Here is a 12,500-nt window from a genome sequence, read left to right on the forward strand (position 1 = left end):
CATCATTCACCATGACGGAGTCACTTATTTCTAACCGCAGCCATCCTCACAGAGGGCTGAGACTGCTAATGCACAGCACTCCAGAGTCCTGGGAGACCAGCTCGGTGAAAACCTCAAACGGCTGGAGGAACACGTGTGTGGATGCAGCAGGAATAAACTCGACCTCCACAGAAAAAGGTGTCTCATTTTCCTGTGTGTAGAGGGAATCCTAAGTGGATTTTGCAGCTTTGCTTTGCAGTCGCCGAACCCTCACCACTCCAAACAGAACACACACAGATTGATTTTACTCTGAAGGACTTGGAGCAACGACAAATCACACACATATTCCACGGTCTTTGAATGAATATTGAATTAACCAAATATCCTTATAATAAATGACTTGACACACCAGAGTTTTAGAGTTGTTGAATAACATAAAGAAGTTTGTTCCCTTCATTTATTCATTCTTCTGCAGGATCAACACCTGGCACACCAAGTGACAAAGTGAATTCATCCATTATGCAGAAGCATCATCCCGTCATTATATTCAATAATGTTCTTTAACTTTATTCCCTTGACTTAACCTATCATCTAACGTGGCACTGGTAGGGACTAATTAACATATCCAATTCAAATTATTCATGAGGCAATTCATCAAATATGAACTAGAGTGCAAACATAAATCAAAAGCCAGCATGTCAAATGTTTGGCGCTTGGACACCAACTTAGAGATAGAGGTTTAGTTTTCACCTCATTACACACACGTCAAACACGGCGACTCGTTAGAAAACCATTATTAAACGGTCCTCAGTATATTTAGAATTAAAAGAGACTTTTACAATATAATAAACTGGTCCGTTGGAAATGTAAACTGTGCTAGTTTGTTATGACCACATGAGAGATGATCTAATCCTGGAGCTGTATCGGTGGATTTGTTTGTTTTAGAATAAAAGATGGAAACTACATCTAGTTTCTACCTCAGAAAGACACTCTTGAACTAGAAGTAACCTCTACCAAGGCCGATCAGTTTCCCACAGTCTCGCTATGAATTAAGACCTGGATGTCGACCACACTACATCATCATATTTTTCAGAGTAATACTGACATTTTGAGCTTCCTAGTCTTGCAAGATTACCCTGAATCTGCATTCAGATCACCACCAAAACCTACCAACGTCCTCCTTCTGCCATAACCTACAGATCCCCGGGAAATTGAATTTAAATTCGTCCATCTGTCGGCTTGTGCTGCTCACACACAAACGGGCAAACACAACTAAAAAAAACATTAGATGCTTGTACTTTCCCCACTTCCATTTCCAGCCATGAAAACGTCATTTATCATAAGATAAACAAATATCAGATATTGCATTTGTACTTTGCGTCAAACATCAGGTTTGAGATTCTCAGCATATTCAGTAAAACCACACGGTGTTGTCTGATGGAGCAGAACATTTAAGACCTACAGATCATTTCTGATGAATAAATACTCTTCTCAATTCCATAATTGCAACAATAAAACGTTTATTTTGATTGAGATGTTTGTATATTTTGAACTAAAGAACAACAAAATTCAAATGCATAACGCTTTATTTCATAGATCCATAACCCAATACAATATCATACATTATTTTATCATAGGAATTTAGAAACACAACAAATGACATAGACATTTAGACACTTTCCTCGTGTCGTTCATTTTCACAACAACAATAATAATAATGATCAGGTGCTGAACACACTGATCACACCGAGGGCAAGCGTTTGGAACCAAGCAGCAACCGAAAAGTTAAAATAACTCTCATAAAACTGTTTGGAATTTCTGTTTCTTCTGAACATTTTTGGAAGATTAAACTCCAACTTTTGCTTTTAAATCCACCTGCACCCTGACAAACAAAGCAGACGTGTATATTATTATTATTATTATTATTGTTATTATTATTATTAGTAATAAATTAAATCCATGTTGTAGAAGACAAAACTGAAAGTCAGACCCTGAGCTTCACATCCCTAAATAAACAACCTCAGAAGTTCCACGTTGTCTCCATCGCGCACAAATATGTTGACCTTTCATAGTGTGGCTGCTTAATTACTTTTCTCCTTGCATACGGTGAAATGATGGGACTTAAAGGTTAACGTCTCCCAGCTGTTGTATGCCAAGGCCTTCAACACAGTTTAAATTGAAGGTGTGGCAGACCCTTCAAAGTGCTTGTAATCAGACAGCAAATGTCTCCGGCAGATAAAAGGTCTAAATATCAGTTTGTTTGAAGTGAAATGTGTTGACTGAGCGAAAAGTCTAAATATGCTAATAGCTGACACGATTAAAAGCCTGGTTTTCTAGCTGTACGCAGAATAATGACGGATCTTACTGGAGCCCAGACGAGGTGGACGGCCAACTATAAAATAACTAAAAAGGTGTTTTAAGAGGTCGTCTCTGACAGTTAACACTGTGTGTGTGAGTAAAACAACCAAGGATAATCCAAATAAATTATAAATGAAGTGTTCTTGTCAACTGAACACTATTCGGAGACGGAAAATTGATAAAAAATAAAAAAAAAGGAATTTTATACAAACATTAATATGACTCAAATTGAACTGTACAGTGACTTTTACAAATACCTCCCATTATAGTCTTTAGATCAACCTTTTTACACTGCAATATGATTTATTACTCCATGTCTTACATAAGAATGTTTCAGTTACCCAGTTTTAGTTGATCCGAGTTCAGACATCCTAAGCTAAAGACAGCAGGGTGCATGTGGACGATACGCTGGAGGAACGTCCATGGACGGCGTTGTTGTTGTCCAGAACCGACACAAACTGGGTTTTCGAAGCGTTGCAGCATTCGAACGTGTCGGCCAGTTTTGGGCAGAGGGCAAAGGTCAGCCTCTGCAGGACGAGGTAGAACTTTCTGCGGAAGCTGCGGTTTATCCAGAAGTAGAAGATGCAGTTGAGGAAGCCGTTGGAGGTCGGCAGCCACACCACCACAAACTCTATCCACTCTGGCACGCTGCTGCCCGAGACTGCTGCGGGGCGGGAACCATGGGGAGGGAAGTGTAAGACAGGTGTCCACGTCATGCAGGACAGCAACACAATATAGTGCCACCACATATGTTGACTTATGTAATATTTCTCTCGTATTGTGGCTACATCGCCATGGCAACAGAACCTAGCACGCACCAAGTGATGTTCAGAATTCCGGCTTGAAATCTCACACTTAAAAAGGAAAACTTCACCGATTTGCGTTTAGCTTTGTATCACGAGAATAGAGGTAGTATTTTTGAAAAACTGCTTCCCAACCTCAGCTGAGTGGAGAAATATCATCATTCTTTTCTTTGTTACGTCCCTCTATACCAGTGGGTCTAAAAAAAACTTGGTTTCAAGCCTCGGACCACGTGTCACAAAGAAAAGGAAACTGAGGTTAGGAAGCACAATTTTAGTAATACAAAGCTAAATGCTAATCAGTGAAGTATTCCTGGCATTATTCATGGCTGCACCGTTCTTGTGGCTCACCTTTTCTTACTGTCTTCACTGAGAGACCCCTAGTGGCAGAAATGACATACTACAAATGAAATAAATACATTCGCCTTTGAGGATTCCTATAAATTAATACATCTATAAAAATTATAGCTGAACATGTCATCAGCCAATAATAAAACACACACACGCGATTTTCCCCCGAGGGCAATGGTGTGAAACCATCAACTTGAAATTTATAGACCAAATATAAAAGCATAAAATTGACTGAATGATTTTGTGGCGTAGAAGCAACCACTTTAGAGTGTTGTTACAGCAGCATCAGCAGCAGCACTCTGAACATTCTGGTGATTTTTAAACCACAGTAAATGAATTACAGCCGTGTTTGTGAGAGAAATTTAAAATTTCAACTAGAAAAATATTCAAACGCGACCTCACTTTTATTCCTGACACCAAGACGGCACTGAGTTGTTTTAAACACGGCGGCGGGGGTCAAAGGTCGTGAATCAGTGTATTCATGCCTGGCAGTGCATAAATAACTTCTGACAGTTATTTCTCTCAATACAATCTTAGCTTAAATTTATGAATGGTTTTCTCTAAAAAGTATAAATAAATCACATTTAATGTGAGACACAGTTCTCTTGAAACCAGAAATGTGACCAAAGTTCCATTTAAATCCATAAGTGATCGCATGTCATCTTGTACATGTGCCTAATCAGCTGTTACGCAGTACATTTGGATCCACATCAGAAGCTTTCACTGTAAAACTGCGTGTAATTAAAAAACATGGTCACAAATATCATAAATGTGTTGCACGAGCAGTTTTTCATTAATCTATTTCACAGCGGTCACATAAACAGGATAAGTTATAGTTTATATAGTAAAAATACACCGTTCTCCAGATGGATCTGAGCTGACCACACTGTTGCAGACGCAACACACACACACACACAGTATGAAAAGTGTAAAGATCACTGCTTTTAAATGAGTATTTGTGTGTCAGGATCATCATTTGCATAAGAAAAAGTTTGTCAGTTTGACACCAAGAATCCGACTATTGACCTTTTTCTGCAGAAGAAATGATTCTGATCATTATAATCACCTCAGTTTCTATTGTCATATTCATATTCTTTACATGTGACACTGCAAAGGCTGATTTTTAACTGACTACATCTCCATAACATTTACTGCTGTGAAATGTATTGTATATTCTGTTTAACCGTGGTGGGGAAAGACAGACTTTTCCTCCAGGATTTATTCCTGTTCAACGTAACAAAAGTCTGCAGTGAGATGGGGAATAAGGCGTTCCACTCGGCTGCTCCATCTGCTTCAGAAACAGCTGAATGTTAGAGAGCTGCTCTCACTGGACGCTTATAATTTAACTCTGAAGAACTCGGGAGATGTTCAGTCTACTGCACACTCTGCAGTGTGATCACTCAGCGCTGACAATGAGCCAGAACACAGGGGCCACACGTTTAGCACATCTTACAAGAAGGCATCAAGTTAAATGTGATGTTATGTCAGTAACTCATTCACATAAAAGGTTGTAAGATTATGTCAGCGGCACAAAAACAAATGTTCAGGACACACACTTCATCCAAACCCTTTGGATATTTTATGACTGTAAATCACTGTGTAAATTGTCATTCTGCCGTCTGTCTTGGTCAGAACTCTGTCAAAAAAGTGACTTTCTTTTCTCTGTGAGTCCTGAATTGTTAAATATTTGAACAAATTCAACAGGGAATTTGTTAACCAAGACTCATTGGCTGAATATTTTTAATTTGTTTAGTTGATCGTGGCTGTCATGAATGGTGTCCAGCAGGTGAAATAGGTTATTTATGGCGTATTTTATCCTCTTTTTGGATGATTATAAGAATATTGTTGATGTTTTAAGAGTCTTAAGCTTGCCCTGCTTGTTCTAATGTTTACCTAGTGAAATAAAGGTTGTACTATTTTCATCATGGGCTCATTTTCATGGATATTTTATCCTCTTTTAGATGATTTTGAGAAGATCATGACGTGTTATTGACTGATTTTGCTGTAATGTGTTTGGTTGTCCGTCAGGTCCACTCACCATTGTAGATCATAGCTGCCATGCAGGGGGTCCAGCAGGTGTAGTAGGCGGCCATGACTGGCACGAGCACCCTGGACGCCACATTGTGTCTGCTGCGGCGCGCGCAGTCGTACTGGCGCAGTTTGAGTCTCTGCCTCTTGGCAGCGCACCACACTCTCAGGTTGGCATAGGTCATGATGACGGAGCAGGGGAAAAAGATGAGACACGTCAGACTCAGAGAGTAGCCCACATTGGTGGAGTAGGACGGGTTGCAGACCAGTGACGCGGTGGAGAAGTGGACCTCGATGATGCCATCTGGGAACGATATTGGCGACAGTAAACAGGGAGGGAAGCACCAGGCAAAGGCAATCAGCAGGAGGGTCCTTCTCCTGGTCATCAGAGAGGAGTACTGCAGGGGGTAAAACACTGCGATGTACCTCTCCAGGCTGATCGTAGCCAGAGTGTACATGCAGGTGGAGTAAATGGTGGCGTTGCAAAAGGCCACGACATGACAGAGAACATCTGGCCCTGCAGTGTAGTCCTTCAGCAAACTCACCCACAGATTCAAGGGCATGACGAGCAGCCCGAACGCAGAGTCCGCAGCAGTGAGAGAGAGCAGGAAGTACCGGGAGCTCCTGGACCAGCCAGCCACGGACGAGGTGATGACCAGGAGAACCGCCACGTTCCCCACAGTGATCATCACACCCAGGGTGATTATGATGCTCACTTTGACGGAGCGGTGCAGGGAGTCCGGGTCCGGGTCCGGGTCCGCAGCTGAGGCTGAGAGGTTCACTGCTGCTGTGTGCATGTTTGTTTGTTTGTTTGTTTGTTTGTTTGTTTCTCTTCAAAGTCTCATCACAAATCACACGAGGGCAACATTGTTACATTAAACACAAGCTGGAGAACAAACGTGAGGAGGTCAGCGCGGAAGCTACTTACACTCTGGCCTCGACCTACGACCTCATCAGCAACACACCTGCTGCAATTAGTGCTGCACACACACACACACACACACACACACACTGCTTATTTCATTCATATTGTATTAATATCACAGTCTTTTATCATGCAACGTAAATGCATATAAATGATTTACTTTATAGATTTATAGAACTATTTTAAAACGTCATAAAATGTCCTTAACCAAAGAGTGGAATCCACTTCCTGACTGAGTCATGTGACCAGGAAGTATTTCACTTGAATTCCCCAAATGCAAAGGAAGTGAGCAACATTGTTACCTTTCTTACTCATATATGACTTAAAACTGTTTGTTTGTAACGTTTAAATGTAAACACATGTTATTGTCAGATTAATAAAAGATCCATTGTGTGAAATCTCAGTGAAATGACTTTCATTTAGTAGAAACTGAAGATAGAATAATTATTCTTACTTGAGTGTCTGAATCAGTGAAAAAACAATTCCACACGTACGTCAGCCCAGTGACTGTGTGACCGATTTCATGCAGCCGTGCAGTGATGACTCCGCCCACGTTGAGTAGGCACTATGGGACCAAAGGTGTAAAAGTGGTTGAAATGTTACATTGTTTACTGCAGCTTGAAGCCTCTGACAATCTTTATATCTGTTTTGAGTGAAGCAGTCGCCCGGGGATCGTTCCTGCACTGCACACAGGAAGTGATTTGTCTAAGGTCAGGACAGATGGGGGAGTTGGCAACGTTGCCCCAGTAAAGTGAGTTTGATATGTGACAAGCGATATTTCAGTGGCATTGTTAACACCCAGTCACCAGCACACGGGAACAGCATCAGAGAAACAGGGTCATGTTTCTTCTCCACAAACGAGGGAGAAACAAGATTACGGCAAGTGAGCACTGGTCAGAACACAAAATATTCTCAATGTATTCTTCAAGGTGACATCGAGGCACGCTTCTGTGTCATTATAGTCATTATTTTCTTTACATATAACAGTAATTGTATCCATTAGTGCTTGTTTGTGCTGGATAAAACCATGGTTCAGTAAAAAATGTTACAATTCAAGAAGCCGAAGCACATGTGGCTTCATTATTTTAGTTAATGTGACAGTTTCAGCCTTTCATGATTGTCATGGCGTGCATTAATGTGACCTCACTAACATGTGTTAATAAAGGTGTGGCTTCAACAGCGCGTCCCACACTTCATTAATGTGACAGGAACTATGAAGGACAGAATATCCTCCTGTAGAGCAGAAACATGTTACCTATTTTTAATTAAATGGACTAAATGTTAAATGTGTCTTGTTGGTGCAGTAGATGACGGAAGTGAGCAAAGATGTCACCTGAGACTGCATTCACAATTCACAACACGCACGTTTGACAGGTTTCATCGGCAGCAATAACAACGAGTCAGTCACCGATTCATCACGACCAAAAAAAGGCCCCGCAGAAGACGTACGTGCTGTCAGCCCGACATCCATCACAACCGATCACCATCCAATTTCAACTATCTCAAAGCATCGGTGTCGGCTCCTGTTTCACTGACAAGTCTAAGTGTTTCCTCTGCATTGCTGAGGGAAACCGGCCCAAATTCTCGCCCACATGACACAAGGGCAAAGACAATGGAAGGAGAGACTGTCACTGACTTTTTCAAGTCAACTCACCACCTGTTTCAAAGTCATTCTTCTGTGTGACAATCAGTCTATTAAAGAGCACACACACAAACACTCCTGCAGCCCCAGGGACACAGATTCCCTCCATGATTTATAATCGTCCTTGCACTCTCACACATCTACTGTCTTCTTTTAATAAGATGAAGAAGATTTGTATCCTTCAGTAGCCTGTATGGAAATAAATTGGACATATATCTCACCAGAAAGATTAAAGTGGTTTTATGTTGCACAGAAAATATTTCTATTCACATGTTTAACACAGAAATCAGATGTAATTAACTTTCATCAATCAAAACAATCCACTGCTAACAGCGTTGATGTTTTAATGCAGCAGCTGTTCACTTGTGATGGGAGAAAGTTTTTCTATAGAAGGTTTTCAGCACACAGAGACTGTAAATATACATGTATACACACTACATGACACCAAGATTTGTGTTCTGCTTCCACACTCAGATCCCCCAGAGGAAAAGTGACAGCTATCCACGTTTGATATATGTTTCTCACAGATCTAATGAGCAAATTTCTCTCAGTGACGTCTAACACGGAGCCTGGAGGAGGAGGAGGAGGAGGAGGAGGAGGGGATGGACTCAGGCTCTGAGGTTAATATTCTCAGCTCCCCTCCCCCATTTGTTCTCCATCTTCACTGCACATTCAAGTGCATGCTTCTCACCTGATTCTGTCTTGGGAGGAAAAGGATGTGGAAGCACCAGACAAGTCACATATAAGACAAGATGCCACGTATTATACTGAAATGTCAATGCCTTATACTTTTGTCTGCTCTTATAAGGACATTAAATGCAAATACCCTGTGTTAGAACATGTAATTGTATGCTTCATTAAAAGCCCCATGTTTTACACTATCCCTGTGTTTTAGTGCACTTTTAGTGTGTTTTATATCTCCAAATATAAGGAAAAGGAGACGAGTTCATTCTGTGAAATTGCAGAAATTTATTATTACATACCACAAACCTTATAAATGTAGGTTTACAGCATCTCTCTCTCTCAGGTCGGTCAGCCAATCAGAAGAGAGGTTGACTCCTCTCTGGGTGATACATGGCCGTGCATCAGCTCGGTGAAATTCACTGGCAAATGCAAATTGAGATAATCAATCAGTGCTGAAATAAGCTCAACTGTTGGATTTGACGTGAGATAAGAAAAGGAAGCTAAAGAAAGCAAACCTCTACAGACGCGGCTCAGATTCTCCCAGAGTCAATAAACTGGAACTGTGAGGGTGTAGATCACTAACTTCACAGAATAGACTCTCTGGGTTTGAATGAAACCACACAGTAACACAGACCAATGCAAGAAATGCTTTTAGTAGAGATATATATGTACATATTCATCTTAACGCTAAAATCTCTGCACTTCCATGACGTGCACAGAAAATGTCAAATACAACAACGTTGATCACAAACAGACATAAATAACGACATAAACACGGATAAATCTATTCTTATATGGTGGGGATAAGAATAGATTTATCACAATGGTTTTTAAAAAATATAAAGTTAGATAATGACTCATACACGGTCATTTATTTGCTGCCTCCTCTTACTTTAATAATCTGAGTTTACACAGTTATACCCTCAGAGGAGTAGGAGGACAAAGAGTAGAAGAGTACATATGATATAAAAACAAAGCACAAGTGTCATTTTTCTATTACTTTCAATACAAATCCTTTTATTTCTTCCCATAACATTTGGCAGTTTTGATCCATTACTATAAAGAGTCTCACAAACAATTAGTGTTGAAGCACTCATCACTGAAGTACAGTCACATTAAAAACAGGAAAGAAAAAGAGGAAAAGGGTGCGTTTGTTTTCCCGCAGGCGCGCTTCATTCATAAATCCTGCTGCTGCTTTTACAGAATATCAGTGCAGCTCAAACCATCAGGTGTTTATGTGACGGCGTGTGTGTGTGTGTGTGTGTGTGTGGGTGCGTGCACACACAGAGGTGCATGTGTGAATGCAGTCGCTGTGAACACGAGTGAGATACAGAGAGGATGAATTTAAAACATGCGTGCAAATGAATATCCTGTGAGTGGGCAGACTCCTGCATCGGCCACCTACTGCACAGTATCTCCTGATGTGGAGGAAGGCAGCCATTGATTTGATCCGTCTATGTATGCATGTGTGTGTGTGTGTGTGTGTGGGCAGCAACACTATCTAATTCTTCCAGTGAGGGTTGATCCATGATGTTTAAGAGAGATAGTGCAGCGAGGAGGCTTAATGGGCCATTGTGTGGAAACTTGATGTTTGTCCTGACAGACTGTCAAACAGATAACAAGGATCTGCCAGCGCGCACAACACCAACCTGCCAGGTTGGATGTTATTAAAGTGGAGTCTAAGAAACATCCTCACACAATAAAGCAGACCACCTCATGCTCTGCGCACAGATAAGTGCAGTGGGGTAAATACAGTGTGTGCTCTTGCATACACATTCATACACTGCATCATCTTAAAGAGTGGAGCTATTTGTGAAACCTATTCAGATTGAATAACTAATACTCACACGTCTCTGCCGCTGCATAATCCTCCCATTCCTGTAACAAATGTGCTAATCTAAAAAAGTCACTTGGACACAGTAGTTAAGGGTTTTTTGTTGAACATAGGAATAGTGTGGATGAGATTTCTTTCTCTTTTTTTTTACAGACACATTTGGGAAAAGAAAATGTCAGAAATGAGACGGAGGTGTGAAGACAACAGCAGGAGTTTATTGATTAAGTCCAGTCAATTAAAACAAGCTTTTCTCAGAGATTGACAGAGAAACAGGCACAAAAAAGACAAATAAGAATCCTGAGTAATTTGAGCAGCACATTCTGACCCCTGTTACACTGAGCTTCTGCTTCTCTGTCCAGTCCAAAAATATCACTGCAGCTAGAATTTCAGCTTCATATATAAGAGCTTTCCCAGAATTGGAGCTTGGATTCTTTAATATGTCTCTGGCTGGACATTGAAGAAGTGATCAGATGAAGACAGAAGATGCCACTTTGGCAGCACTGTCCATCAAGTATTAAAGCGCTGTATCAGATTTAAACGACATTAATTCATAAATGAAAGGGAGTCAATCAATCACTGCATTTATCAGACATATTTATAAAGCACTTTCATGCAAAGTAATGTCACTCAAGGTGTTTTCAAGGTGAATTAAAACAATTCACAAATGTAGCAGAAGACCAGGTCGGATCGAGGGTCTTTCTACATGCAGTTCACATGTTCTTCCTGTGTGTGCGTGGGTTTCCTCCCTGTGATGGACTGGTGTGACCTGTCCAGGGTGTGACCCCGCCTTTCGCCCTATGTCAGCTGGGATCGGCACCAGCGACCCCTGTGACCCTCATGTGGAGGATAAAGCGGGACAAGATGAGTGAGTGAGTGAGTGAGTGAGTGAGGGAGTGAGGGAGGAGCAGAAGAACCAGAAATGAGAAAGTGCGAATAAGGGATTTGAAGATTTGCAATCAGCAATGAGTCTGTCACCGTCTTACACCAGACTCCTCTGTTAAATATGGAGATTTTAGACATTTCCCTGCTAATTGTTGGAGATGAAGCCACGTTTTCAGGATCGTTAAGTCTTTTTAACTGATCTACAGTTCGTCATTGTTCGGCTTGATTCTTGTGTCGGACGTCTCTTCCTGTGACGGCGCTCTGACCAATCAGTGGCCGACAGTCTGACGACGTCACACTCAGGTGTTTGCTCACTGTTGGGTCTCTCTGTAATAATTGTAAGTGCCTTGAGATAATGTCGGTTATGAGTTAGTGCTTTAAAAACACAACTGAATTGAATATCCAACCACTATCTACCACTTTATCCTCCACCGGTGGGTGCTGTGCCAATCTCAGCTGACATAGGGACAGCGATAGGTGGGGTACAGTTTGCCAGTCCATCGCAGGGCCTGAATAAATATAAGAAAAAATTAATAAATGAATGAATAAATACATAAATAAACAAATAACAATAATGCTTTCTAAATATTCCATCATTAAACACTGTACAGAGGATAATGTATGTGTGTGTTACTCGTACTTTGGTACCTGTTGACTTGTCTATATTTTGAAAAACCTATAAATAAAATATTGCTGGACCCAATGATTTGACTTCTTTTTATAAACATATTCACAAGCATTGATTGTTGTTGGTCAACAGCTTCATTCTCCCAGCTGGACTCAAACGACTGCAATCTGCCACATCCTGATTTCAAAGTATTCCAGCTTTTACTCACAGTTAGTGCATCATTGTCTTTGTCTGGCCTCACATTGTCCACTGTCAGTGGGCACAAGACACTGCAAAACTTTTAAATAACGAAATCCTTTCAGATAAGCTGCAGTTTTCTCTGCATCTTATCTCTGCAGCCATTTGTCACGCGTCAGCGTAAACAAGATAAGACAACAAATAGATCCTGA

General features: G+C 40.9%; 2 protein-coding genes across 3 annotated transcripts in view; both read right to left on the reverse strand.

Annotated features, from left to right (window-relative positions):
* The window catches only part of swap70a (switching B cell complex subunit SWAP70a), a 924,354-nt gene that overhangs the window by 648,908 nt on the left and 262,946 nt on the right, over window positions 1–12,500 (reverse strand). The gene's annotated exons all lie outside the window — the stretch shown is intronic.
* Window positions 1,548–6,572, reverse strand: zgc:162592 (uncharacterized protein LOC561993 homolog). 2 transcript variants are annotated; one of them, XM_044029794.1, is made up of 2 exons: window positions 5,527–6,572; window positions 1,548–2,998 (listed from the first exon to the last, which is right to left on the reverse strand). In XM_044029794.1, the coding sequence occupies exons 1-2, from the start codon at window positions 6,311–6,313 to the stop codon at window positions 2,709–2,711; spliced, it is 1,077 nt and encodes a 358-aa protein (XP_043885729.1). In that variant the 5' UTR covers window positions 6,314–6,572; the 3' UTR covers window positions 1,548–2,708. The 2 variants fall into 2 exon arrangements, with proteins under 2 accessions (XP_043885729.1, XP_043885728.1); XM_044029793.1 differs by having other exon boundaries at window positions 1,548–3,001.

This window comes from Solea senegalensis, linkage group LG7 (assembly GCF_019176455.1).
Source record: "Solea senegalensis isolate Sse05_10M linkage group LG7, IFAPA_SoseM_1, whole genome shotgun sequence".
Classification (NCBI taxonomy): domain Eukaryota; kingdom Metazoa; phylum Chordata; class Actinopteri; order Pleuronectiformes; family Soleidae; genus Solea; species Solea senegalensis.